The sequence below is a fragment of the Ptychodera flava genome, chromosome 17 (assembly GCF_041260155.1).
Source record: "Ptychodera flava strain L36383 chromosome 17, AS_Pfla_20210202, whole genome shotgun sequence".
In the NCBI taxonomy this organism is placed as follows: domain Eukaryota; kingdom Metazoa; phylum Hemichordata; class Enteropneusta; family Ptychoderidae; genus Ptychodera; species Ptychodera flava.
The window spans coordinates 26,778,987-26,792,604 of NC_091944.1; the positions used below are offsets into that span (position 1 = coordinate 26,778,987).

The 13,618-nt window shown below is 38.1% G+C and overlaps 2 protein-coding genes and 1 long non-coding RNA gene across 4 annotated transcripts in view; 1 reads left to right on the top strand and 2 right to left on the bottom strand.

The window, feature by feature from the left end:
• The window catches only part of LOC139115909 (lysine-specific histone demethylase 2-like), a 34,447-nt gene extending 31,421 nt beyond the window's left edge, over nucleotides 1-3,026 (bottom strand). Inside the window, exon 1 of one of the 2 annotated variants that reach the window (XM_070678331.1) lies at nucleotides 2,587-3,026. The gene's annotated coding sequence lies outside the window, so the exon portion shown is untranslated. The remainder of the gene's footprint in view (nucleotides 1-2,586) is intronic. The other variant, XM_070678332.1, reaches the window with a different exon arrangement.
• Nucleotides 1-13,618, bottom strand: part of LOC139115917 (uncharacterized) — a 214,437-nt gene that overhangs the window by 57,855 nt on the left and 142,964 nt on the right. The gene's annotated exons all lie outside the window — the stretch shown is intronic.
• Nucleotides 3,226-13,618, top strand: part of LOC139116570 (intermembrane lipid transfer protein VPS13B-like) — a 49,919-nt gene continuing 39,526 nt past the window's right edge. Inside the window, exons 1-8 of the mRNA XM_070679165.1 lie at nucleotides 3,226-3,308; nucleotides 5,347-6,354; nucleotides 7,674-7,873; nucleotides 8,339-8,554; nucleotides 9,829-10,051; nucleotides 10,567-10,749; nucleotides 11,340-11,527; nucleotides 12,695-12,891. Of these exons, the coding sequence (XP_070535266.1) occupies nucleotides 5,415-6,354; nucleotides 7,674-7,873; nucleotides 8,339-8,554; nucleotides 9,829-10,051; nucleotides 10,567-10,749; nucleotides 11,340-11,527; nucleotides 12,695-12,891 (2,147 nt within the window). The 5' untranslated portion in view covers nucleotides 3,226-3,308; nucleotides 5,347-5,414. The remainder of the gene's footprint in view (nucleotides 3,309-5,346; nucleotides 6,355-7,673; nucleotides 7,874-8,338; nucleotides 8,555-9,828; nucleotides 10,052-10,566; nucleotides 10,750-11,339; nucleotides 11,528-12,694; nucleotides 12,892-13,618) is intronic.

Here is a 13,618-nt window from a genome sequence, read left to right on the forward strand (position 1 = left end):
CTTTAAAAATGTATAACATGACATATTAAGGCAAAGCCTGTAACATGTACATAAATAAATAAATAACGTCACTTTCAGCACTACTGCACCACTTGAATGTACTGACTCACTGCTACAGCACATTGCCGTGTATCGATCCCCGATAACTAGGTCTGCACGCACATGTTTTTAATAGGGAGCAGAAACACATGTCAAAGCTGTCCGACTAATCACACGCAATATCAAAGTGGAACAATGGGCTGTATGTTTAATTATTATTGTGAAAGACAGCATATGTCAGCTAGGCAAAGTGTAATTGCCATCACATTAAGATGTTCATACACATATGCACAAGCACAAAACATTCACTTGAAGAGGGAAAATGAGAGGGCTTTCATTCTGTGGCTATCTGTTGGATAATGGAGGGCATTGCTCAGCCAGACAATAACACTAACAGTCGCTTTTGTTTCTCAGCTAGTATTATTGATCAGTCTGAATGACCTACCGAGCTGAACATGCAACTGAACAAATTACCGACTCTGAATTTTTTCAATTGTTGTACTGAACACATAAGCGGTCATTTAAAAGATAAAAAAGTAGGATTTTTTGCATTTAACCTTTTCGCTGAATTACATAGCACAATTTTGTGTCCCAACATGGATGAATGAATTTATTTATTATACAAGTTGGGGTGTGCGGTAACTTGCGCAGCAAGGGTCTGGCTTAATAAATTACTGTGGCCAACGGTGTATTCTCCTATCATGGTTAAATAACACATTCGTGAACATATTAGCTGACATCTGTAGATAGGGACATTTTTGACTGAAACAACATTAAAAACTGTAATCACATGTCATCTGTAAACCTTTCAACCCCAAATGCTTTACATGGTGCAATCATGGCATTGAAAACAAGCGGGTCAAAACACCGAGTCATGGGTGTCGGACAGGTTGTGTGTGGAATTGCCTAATAAAATGCGTGGAATTGCCTAATAAAATAACGAAAGAAAAGAAAACATCACTACAGCACAAAGCATTTCACTCTTTACAAAATGGATGGCTAAACCAGAGAGACATGTCTACAAAATGTCACATATCCCTCATTTTAAGTAACTTACTAGTTTACAAAGACACCGGTGAGAAAAGGAAATGTGTCACTTTCAAGGAAAAGGATTGAGCAACAGGAATCACTCAGAGAATAACCGGATCATAAAACGATCAAGATTTCCAAAGGCAAATATCACAATGTACCGTCTTAGGAATCAAAGTGCAGGAAAATGTCCAGCTTAATCCAAGAAAATAAAGTGCTCAAATTTTACAGTAATTGCTGCTTCAGCTATTACTCAGTGTCCTATACTTCCATTAATGAAATGGAAAAGCATCTACCTTCTATCTTCCTGGCACATAAAAGATCAATAGACAGGAAAAGAGAAGATCAATCATTCTCTGAACTGTATATTGACATTTGATAATGACATAACACTAACAGTTGGACAACTGCCTGCCACATTAATCCCCACTTCTCAAATACCACTCCTGTTATCTGATCAGTAAACCAGGATGATGTTCCTTGCTGATGACCCTCTTATACAACCATCTCGCTTGTCTTCTCATTATTTTCCTGCCATGAAAATGTTGATTAACCGCTCACATAATGGGGGGGCTAAGTCTTATGTTTCTGTATCGACCTCTCGATTATCAACCTTTCTCCTAAAACTAATCACTAGGTGATGAGGTTTTCAATTTTGAGATTTATCACAAAGCCCAACTCACAATCACATGTATTATTTACAATTTTTTGAAGCCAGATTTTCCAATTGAATACTAAATTGGCCAATTGGGATGTGAATTGGTGGCAGACATCTTTAAGCATTAATTAACGCGATCTTTTGCACGTAATGCCTAGTAGGGTAGGTTTCTAATTTATTGTGATGCACAAAAGTAAGGGTAATTGCCTAAAAATACAATCAAATGCATCACCCACCAAGATTCATAAATAATCCTTCAGATTCCCTACATGACAATGACAATGAAAATGAACCTAGCAGTGTCTATTTTGACACGTTCAAATCGACAGTAGGTCAAGATAAATTATGCAAAATTTGTCGGCGCTCAGGGGTCCCAATTGTCGCTGAATAAAAATTCCGAGCGGTCATCCTCTCAGCTCAGTGTGTTCTGTTGGATGTGTATTTAACGTTAATTCTCTAATTTAACAAAAAAAAATTGTGAGGTTTCCTTTAATGCTCTGAAGCCATTCAGTCACACAGGCTACATAAATAGGTATCGATATGCTACTTTGGGAATACCGAGACCGAGCGAAACCGTGGCAGCGACATACTTTCATCTCACATAGTCACAATAACAATACCGTATTTTTATGTACGGCCTAAAGTATGCCAAAAGCGCGCTACAAGATCATGTCCACGCGCTTTTGAAAGACAAATGACACAATATGCATGGTTTTGTAACACTCGGTCGGTTCCCATTGTCGAGTTTTTAAATGCCTCTGTAAACAAAAACGTAATGAATGGCGTTAGCTAATAAGTAACCCCCCTACCGTGAAAGCTCTCTCAGTCTCTGACACAAGTTTCTTGAAAATTTGGCCTACCTTCTTATAAAGTGTTACAGTAGTCCGTACAATCGCCTCCTGGACCTCCGGGAAAAATGAAGGGTGCCCCTCCTCGCGGGAACTGGTTGACAAATATGCGACGTGGTGCAGGCTGGGTTATAAACCCATCAAAACAAAGCCTGTTTTGGCAGTTTCGTTCGGTCACGCTGAGTGTTTTATGGCTTGGATGTACACACTGTGTTTCTGCACGCACGCTCGCTGACTCGCTCACAATCACGTACGCATTAAATTCTTCTCATATGTTACTCTCTTGTGCTTCTCGAACGGTTGTTATATCCTCACTTGCTTACATGTTACCTCGGAAATCAAAATGTGCCGCCGTGTTCTTCGATAAACAGCTAAAATCTTCGCATTTCGAGTGATAAACACACCTCAGCTGACAAAAAAGACAAAGGCAAGGTCGTCTGCGAATAGAAATCGTAAACCGGAAGTATTACCTAGCGTAGTCAATATTAATGATATGGTAAACATTTTTTATTTCATGTCCTTAAACTTTAATGAGCATATATATATGAGCTAATTAGTTAAATTATTATACACTTTATATTTACAGTGCTACCAATTATAGAAAACATGTCAATCTTTTTCGAAAAGTTACTTATGTTAATACCATTCCATTTCAGTAAGTTAGGGGATCCGCAGACTTATCAAAACATGGATGGTTGCTCGATGATGATGTCTATCATCACTGAGTGATGCAGGTAAGTTGAACTCGAAACTTTGACCGGGTGATGTCGGCGGACTATCTTCGTATTCCAATTGTAAGCTCAAGTCGCTAGACTAAATCGCGCGTACATGGCGCTAGTTTGAAAAGCTATTCGCTGCTATTCTAATTGGCAGGTCACATTTAGTCTTTTATATCCGTGCCACGTCGCCCAGCTGGCGTTGGATTGGAACCAAAAGCAAGGATGCGGTGGTGTTGACGTGAACGAATGGCACACATTTCCACCGACAATCGTGAAATTTCGATTGTAGCTGCCGTAATTACGGTGACTTTCTATCTAGTCTGCGACTATTTTATTTGAAACCACGGTGACTGTAATAAGCAGACGGTATAACTAGCGCATGAATGTACGCCTTTAATACATCATATTCATATAGGTTTTTCAAATACAAAATTCTTCCGAACAATATATTGCCCTATTAAATTGATACACAGATGTGCTGTGCAATAATTTTGAGCTGTTTTGAGTGATGATGTCATTTCGTATAACTTGTACTGTCTATTCACCCTATTTTTCTCCCTTTTATACCATGACCTATTATTAATTTAAACTTGTTAAGGCGGCATTCCTCAACCCCTGGTTCTCACATTAGTTCTTGTTGACATTTTGTATTTACATGGTGTCATTCCTTTTTTTTACCTTTGAAATTTTCATCAAAATGGTTGACTTGCTGTCGGGAAAACTGATAAACAATTCCTTCTTTGGACAATTTAATTTGGACAGCCCATTAGGTTAATTTATCAATAACAAAACAGCAACATGCCATAGACTGATAGAGATAAACAAGTTTCATAAATCGCTGCTTCAAATATGACACTAATAATTCTCAACTTATTTTAATTAAATTAAATTAAAATTCAAGTATAAACTACAATATGACAATGATACAGCAACTTGTGTCTCATATTTCTTCAGCTGAACATCCATACGGTGTTCAAACTTTAATAGTTTTAAGCATTTGCTCAGTATCTACCTTTTATAGACTTGCATTTTTAAATTAGATTTTTAGGTTGTGTTTGATTTTAATTTTTTTATATCTGAAATTTCAATTGTGTAGCCTTTTAAAAATTGCTTTTGTACATTTACTTTTTTAAAGTGTATTTTAAGTATCTCTGATCACTGTTTTTATGTGGATTTAGACGCTATAGAAATACATTATTATTATTAAATTCCCTCACAAAATAGGCAGTTTAGGTAACAGTATGTGCTAGACTTAAGATAATATCGACAATAAACACAATGAGAAGGAATAATTTTATATTCTAGCTCATACTGTGTTCTATGAAATGTTTAACTGATGTGTGTTCTCAGTTCCATAATCAAGAATAGCTGTGAGCTGTGAATACGCAAGCGGTGCTGTGCCTTAGGTCCAGGTCAGGAGTCGTCGCCACCACAGAACCTGTGGCAATGACCCCTGACCCGAGCGTGAATGAAACGCCTAAGCATCGCTTGCATATTCACAGATAAATCAAGAATAATAATCATTACGGTAGGTGTCACCTTGCAAATTTTCCTTGGATCAGGGAAGTAATCTTCCACAAATGTATTGATATGGGGTTCCATTCCCTGGGAAATTACTAAAGTTCTATAAGTCCACAAAAGCTGTTGACTGGCAGAGAATTTTTTGAGTCTGAAATCCTGCCCCTATGGTACAATATCTGTGTAAATGTTAGTTAATTCACAGATTACCTGATAACCTCAGACTTTTGTACAGGAGATCATGCAGCATCACATATGGCTTAATACAACAGTCACTGATCTCATTTGGAAAGAAGTTGCTTCAATAATCTAAAGCACAGGTGTACATAAGTGGTAGCAAAATTGATGTATATATTAGTACTAGTCCAGGGGTGTCTTTAATGCTTTTAATGATGAATCAATTTAAACATACTCCCTAGGATCGTGTTGAGTTGCACTGCAGATCAGTGTGGACCCTGTGTTCTTTAGTATATGCTGAATTGATGAATATTTCCATGTTTTGTTGATCTTTTGACAATTTCGTTCTTATTTACAGGCTGAGGTTGGGCGGGCTTCTAGTGAGTGCTTTTCAAGCGAGTGGTACCTCTAGTGCAATAGAGCAAGATGTTTAAGATTGAATCCTACATTGCTCCGATCTTGCTCAGTTATGTTGACAAGTACATAAAAAACTTGAAACCAGAAGACCTGCAGCTCTCACTGTGGGGTGGTGACCTAGTCTTGAACAAGCTAGATCTGAAGCTAGATGTCTTGGAACGCGAGTTGAACTTGCCGATATCGTTCGTCAGTGGACACATACACGAGCTGCGAATACACGTTCCCTGGCATAAGCTGGTCTACGAACCTGTTATAGTCACCATCAACACGATTGAATGTGTGTTGAAGTTGCGAGATGCTGCTGATAGTGATCATGGGAGTACGAGCTCCAAGTCAAGTTCAACACAAAAGGGACGGGGAGACAAGAGGTCAAAGGTGAAGAAGATCGAACAGGAGGACGTTCCACCAAGTTACATCCAGACCTTAGTCAATAGGGTTATTAACAACGTAAATATTGTTGTCAACAATCTCATTCTGAAATATGTGGAAGATGACATAGTGTTATCAGTCAATGTGAAATCTTTGGAGTCATTCAGCGTGGACAGTAACTGGGAAAGAGCTTTCATTGAGCTTGCACAACCCGACTTAGTATTGCGGAGGATCTTTGAGCTGTCTGACATTACAGTGTGTCTTGACAAACGCAATGCCAGCGGCAAGATCGACATGTACCAAGAGCCTCTCTTGTACAAGTGTTCGGTCACGTGTCGCATGCACATGACCTTTGACAGTATCAACGCAAAGCGCGCCAGCGTCATCAAGATCAACACCATGTGCGAGAAACTGGACATCTCCATCAGTGATACACAGCTTCCGATGTACATCAGGTTGAACATGTTGCTCCTCGCATTGTACTATGGTGAGATTGGCTCGGCCGAGAAAGAAACCATGGATGAAGATGAGAAAACTCAAGATGTTGCCCGTGACAACAATGAGGGTGCAGGTGCAATTGGTAAGATAGAACTTGAATTTTATCTTGTCGTTTTCAGTTTCTTTTTTTTAACAGTGTGTCAGCATATATGCCAAATGGTACTAATTTGTTTTTTGCTAGCGTATTGGACCGATGAATACCTTGAATGCTATCCAAAGGTTACATTTATGCTCAGATCACATGAGATCAAAAGCTTTGTTGCTTCTGATTAATTCAACTTAATAACAAATGTACCATAGATAGTGGAGTGGTGGACTGCTGTCTATTAGCATGTTTGAACAAAACAACCTTTACCCCAGATTCAATCTGAGGCCAAGAGTGTCTGTTCGGTGCAAGAAACTTCAGCAACTTCTCAACCCGTTTTGTTTTTTAAGTTCTCAACCTATGCAAAACTCCATGAGAATTGGGCAATATATTAAATATCAAAAAAATGTAAAATAAAGTAGATTTTCAGTTCAAGACAAGGCCATCTCCCATCCCACTCCAACCAGGGTGTTGAGCAGTAAGATGCTATTCCAAGTGTCTTTACCACGCCCTCCCCAGAGGCTTTCATTTGCATGACAGTGCTGTATTGTTGTACATGTACCTGTACATGGAAGAGAATGTTCCCTGGTACATTGTCTTATTGTTCTTTTTTCACTTGTAAATCAAGTCAATGCGTTTGCTTGGTAAAGTACATTTGTAGCTATGTCAATTGTTTGTCTTCGGTGCAAGCAGTAGACTGAAAGATCCGCCGCTTGAGGAAGCTGTCTACGCTCCCCTGCGTAGACAGCGCCCTCGAGCAACGGATCTTTCAGTCTCTCCAAGCAGCTGCTGATATCAGGGGCCTACTATTGGTGATCTGTGTTGTAACAATTACAAAGTTGCAAAATACTGGTTCACAGAAAGCCAGCAGTGAAACTGAATTCATACAGTTCAGTGTTATTGTACAGTCATACTACACTATGATGATAGTTTCCCTTGTAGGCTGAGCACAGACACCAAATGTGATGTCAAATGTAAACACAACATGAAAAAAAAGGAATGGAAACCAAAAGAACATTGTCGCTGATGATAACTTTGGTATTAATTCCCAAGTTTAGTTGAGAAAGATTACGGACTGGTGACAAATTTCACTGAAAAATGTTGCATGGGTATGTAAGGTGTTTGTGTAAGAGGCGCCAGGGTTAGACGGCAAATCTTACTGTGTTTTGAAAAGTCATGTTAGCAAGGGTGCACTCAGTGTATGGATGTACTCAATATCAGGGAAAACAGTAGTGTTACTGTATTTGTAAATTTTTTCCCACTGAGTGAAAACATCTTGCGTGTCACTTTCGAAAACAGATATCGTTTGTTCTTAGAATCTACAGCTGCTGAAGAAGAGGTCAATGATGAAGGTCAAGGTTGGGCATCCTGGGCCTGGTCTTACGTCCCCCAGCTGGTCATGGTGGAAGACGAAGAAGAGCTGGAGAGTTATCAGCAAGGAAGACATCGGAAGAAATCTGAGCCGCCCGTGCTTGTCTTAGGGTTTTATTTCGTTAAGTCAAGAGTTACATTCAAGGTAAATTTTTGTCTGCAGTACAGTTAAATTTCATTTTCCATTTTGATCCACACTAAGCATGACGCTTTAGTTTGTAGGTAGAATATAGTATACATCGTTAATATATAAAGGGATATTAAATAGTAAACCGATGTATATTTTTAAGAAGGAAATTTTATTTCTTAAAAAAAAGCTGGTACTGGTAGGTTGATTTTCATCCTTCACCTGAAGGAAAGGGGTCATAAGAAAAAGTATGTACAAACTTAATTCTAACTGCCTGTAATCAAAAAAATGAATTTTGTTTTCCAAGTGTTGTCATTGTTGGTGTATGATTTTTTCCTGTTCATCAATTTCCAGCCAAGTAGCGTGTCGCTGGAAATGGAAAATTTTGTGCAGTGACATGGAACTTTTTAGATACATTCATCATATTTTACTACATATAACCCGGGCTTATATTCTAAATCTTGTTTTATTTTTACATCTTAGTTAACTGATGTGAAACAAGACACACCCTACTATGGCCCTCAGAAGGTAATCTTCAATCCCTTCCTTTGTCTTGAAGTGGATGGTGCGGCTATTGAAGTCGTCTACAAAGGTGATCCATTTTTCAACGCCCAGATCGGCTTCACAAACGTCACCATCTTTGGTCTGGGTCACTGCGCATGTGATCTGCCTGACTTTCAAGATGGCCATCACCAGCAGGTAATTTAGAGTTTCCTCTAAAACTCTTATTTTTGGTGATGAGAGCTGACATCGGCCATGATTGGTCGACTCAAAATGTCATCAACAGTACTCTACATGCCAGTTGGTCTCACAATAAACTGTGAACAATCTTAGCATATTTTACCAACAGTTTTATCAAATAATTTGACAATTTTTCCTGTGGATAGTGATGTTCATGAAGCACAGATTTCAAACTGTGGAATATGTTTAATAAAAGAGCATGGAATACACAGAGAATCTGCATAATAAATGGTCAAATAATTGTAAGAAGCAAACAAGCTATTGTTATGTGATGAAAAATAAAAAATTCTTTCTGTAAACCTTTCAGTGCAGATTCAGTGTATTTTTTCGGCCGGTAAACCAGTACTTGGTACTGTCAGATAGTTCAGAGAAAATGGTACAGGCCCCCTCACTGAATTTCCTCTGTATTCATACATGTTTTGCAATCTTAGCAATCTTAGCACAGACACTGTTTTCAACTTATCAAGAGGCAACAAATCATTCCGAACACAGAAATTCCTCTGAATATGTAATATCTGTGATAAAATTATTGTTGATTGAATAGAATTTAGTGCTGGTGATTGAGAAATTGGTTAAATCCAAGTTAATGATACTTGTATAAACCATGACATTTTGATTTATTTCAAGTCATATCATTCAAGATCAACTTTAGAGTCTAAGGTATCCACATGATCAGTGCACTATCCATATCATGTCAATCACTGAAAGTCACCATGTTTCTTGATATATTATAGCGATACAAATCTGTGAAAATCGTGTTTACGTATGCTATATGTTTAAATCGTAGAATGGGAAAATATGTTTTGCAGGACATGTTTTGTTTCACAGGTTAACCCTTTGAGTGCCAAAGTCAGTTTTTATCGCCTTTATATAAATATACCCCAGTAAATTATTTTTCAGTTTTTTGCCAAATTTTTGATAAAAAACTGTAGCCAACAAAACGTGATGTCCATTTGGTTAAAATTATCAAAAAAATTACAGGAAAAATTCATATTAATTGGTAAAATGTTGTACTAAAATTTTGGTGGGAAAAATTACAACACTCAAAGGTTTAAGTGAACCAACTTGACTGATAGTGACTTATACTCCTGACAGGAAACTGGTTACTTGTAATATATGCATTTTATTTTATTTAATGACACACTATATTCACAAAAACCCCAGCAATTCATAAAAGTTTTCAACCAAATATCTGTACAAAGTAAAACTGATTGTATTGTTGTTATTGACAGCCATTCGTGACATGTGGTGATTTCAACGCAGACAGAAAACAACTAATCTACACATCAGGGTCTCTCTTTGATGGAGAGAGTCCAGAAAACAACAAGAAGAGAACACAGTTCATATTTGATGTCGAGGAACATCAGATGAAATATTCTGAGACTCTGGCCCTGCAAAGATTTGGTGCTTTCTGGTTGGACTATCTCTATACAATGGAAGTTAGAGAGGATGAAGGTAAATTGCTCTTTGGAGGCCAATGCAGATGAATCTTTGATATATTGATTCAACCCTTTTTATAGAAAATCATACAAATATCATATATCATGCGAATGCTTGCGACAGTTGTCGATGCATAATCTGATTATGGACAAACTTCCTAATTACACAATTTGTGTTCTGCTAATATTTCACTTTTAAATTTATTCGTCACCATCGATCAGCTGGCCTCTGTTCCCTGTGGTTTGGCTAAGCTGTGCGGCCCCCTACTGCTGAAAGTGCGCCCTCAACGATAAAGTGTACAGCACAGACCAACTCTTGTTTGGACTAAAATTCAGCATTGGACATAGCGTACATGTAGGTTGTATGTTCAAGATGATCACCACTAGGCATTGCCATGTGATATTAGAAGTAGAACAAGAAACAAATTTTACTAACAGAACAATAATAACTGACAATAGATGGAAAATTACTGCTGAAGAAACTTGACACATAATTTTGAACCTGGCAAAACTTATTATTGTCATCTACAGGAAGCAAGTCATCCAGGCACAGTGAAGAGATGCAATACAACACAACCAAGGAGACATCGTCAAAGAAATTTCTGTTCGGCTCGTCTTCTTGGAACATCAACAGCAGTGCAATCCACAGATTACAGAAATTCATCTTCTGTGCCAATGACCATGAATATGAACCTTACAGCAAACCACGTGAAGGTAAACAGAAGCCAAAACATAGACATACTAGGTCCCTCTGGAGGAGTCAGCCCCTCCTCCTGCACACATGGTATCTTCCAGTATATTTTCAGAGGAAGACACTAATGATGTACTTTGAATAAAGGATAGAGATGACAAGTTGCAGCATAAGTCAAGGATTCATTTCCTACACAGCTTCTTTGATTAACAGTTTTTTACATGTAAAAAAAGGCTTGAATTTAACGGTTTGTTTTCATGTTGATTGTTGTAAACCATGAAATTGTGGTAAATTTCATGAATTTTTTGCCTCTATTGTTACTGGATCCATACAGGACCAAAATTTACTGTGCATGGTACTACAAATTTAGTTTTACATACATTAATAATGTATAATTAGGAAATTTACAATCTAATTTGTACCTTTCCGTGCTTTCATTGTTATTTCACTATGTGCAAGTCTAAACACACAATGGTACATGATATCAAATCAAGCCTTCATATTTAGGTGAGGTTCAGAAAAAAAATCCTAAATTAGATGAAGGAAATTACCAATAAAGATTTCTGTAAATTTTGAATTCTCAGATGTTTGCTAATTTGTTTTGACATTTCAGAAATTGTTGATGAGAATCGACCAGTACCGACCAATGATGAGGTGTCCGCTCTGGAAGAATTCATCCCAATCAGATCAACTCATTTCACCGCCCTGGCCGTCAATGTGATATTCTCAGCAGCTGAGCATCCACAGTGTAATATCAAGAAGAAGAAAGTCTCACTGAACCAAAGAAAATCTCCCAGAAAAGTATGTAGACAATATACTACCCAGATATCATTCTGGGATATAAAGTCTAGCTGTTGTTGTTGCTATCCTAGATATGGTTATTATGAATTAAGGTTAACCCTGTGAGTGCCACTTCAACTTTTGTTGCTTTTATAGAGTGTGACATAGCCAGCAACTTTTCTCTGATCTGGACAATTTTTTTTCGTATTTTTCCCAAAATTTTTGGTCCAAAATTGTAGCCAATGAAAGGTTATGTCCATTTGGTCCAAAATTATCAACAAAATTACAGAAAAATTCATAAAAATTGGTAAAATGTTACACTGAAATTTTGGAGGGAAAAATAACAGCACTCAAAGGGTTAAACCCAAATCCTGTGAGGGGAAATTTCATTGATATTCAGGGGGCCCACAAGCTGATCTTCAGGGACCATTATCCTGCCAACTCGGAGAAATTCAATAATACCTATATTTATCAATAACAGCCAGCCGAGTCCAGTTACACATACTATGTCTAATTAGGGGAATTTTATGGGTGCTCAAACTTCAAAGCTATGCAAGTTCATTACACATTCTTGAATATGTGACTTGCCAAATTGGTGAAAATAGATTTTGGCTCAACACTGTTCTTTACTGTGGATGATACAAATCTGATGATCTAGGTCCAATACTGCTATTTTGCTTTGACTGACAAATACTAGTGCATTTGTGTGGTAAAGAATGTACACAAGACTAGCAAAACTAGACTGGCTACAGGACTGGCAAACTGAACTACAAGCCTGCTGGACTACCATGAGAACTGGTCAAGGACCACCAATATCCTAAATTCTTTACTTTATCAGATTTTGTGTCAAGGAAAAATTTTACTTCATTTCTTGCCCTTTGACTTTTTGTCAGTGTCTTCCAAAATAATTCAAATAGGTGTTAAATTGTCATAGGTACCCAGTTGGAGTAGGAAGCTATTTGATCACCAAACAGTACAGCTGTGTTACCTTGACGACAGTGACAACAGTGAGATCCAATCGCAGGAACAGATGCACACTTCATCACAGGGTTTGATAAATGAGAAAATATCAAATGAAAAATAGCCAGCAACAGTTAAAAAGCAGCTGTTCAGTTTTTTCGGGTGTCTGGATGGCGGAAACAGCATGCCTCTAGCAACCTTTGTGTTTTATTTGTCATTCCCATGTAGGAAATGAGAAGAAAACCAGAGACAGGTATATCATACCTTCCCAGCTACCCTCTTCCAGCTTGTCAAGTTCAAGCAGACCGTATCGACATACAGAACACGGTACCTATGTATGGCAGAAGGCTAGTCAAAGCTGTCAGCAAACTCCCACAGCCTAGTGGAAATCTACTGCACCACTGCTATTCACATATGTATATCAAGTAAATCCTTTGAAAAATCTCAAAAGAGTCTCATAAAAGTATCAAGGTATTTACAATACAGGTGGTTCCAATGAATTGCCCTGTTAAACATCTATGCTACTGTTCAGACAACAAAAGTATTTTTAACCCATTGACCACAATGGTTTGGCCCATGTCTTTTGTTGTGAATGGTGAGAGTGGACCTATTTACAGGGAATAGGGCGTGAGCGGATAAATGTTGATAGAAGATGGCTACTGTAATAAAAAAAATGGCATCATTGACCATTGCAGTGTTCTCCCCAGGAATTTCTGATAGCATAGCGGCTAATTTGCATAACAATACAATTAATTGTTACGTTAATGAATTTATATTGTTTTACCAAAAGTAAAGAGTACTGTCCACTATAGAAATAACGGGCGACGCGCTGACCATTAACGTTTATTTGTGGGCAAGAGCGAGAGGAAAGCCAAAAATTAACGGGCGAGGCTTGCCGAGCCCGTTAATTTGGCTTTCCTCGAGCCCGCGCCCACAAATAAACGTTAATGGTCAGAGCGGAGTCTGTTATTTCCATTATATTATCAGTGAACCCGAGAAAACCGTCAAAATTTGCGAATATTTCCGGAGCGAACGACAACTGGGCCCCAGAAACTGAGCAATACGCGACGCACTGTCACGCGCGCTGTAAAAATTGGCAAATCCGGAGATGTTTTCAGAAAAAAGTATCTCAACTTGACCTACAAGTGCTCC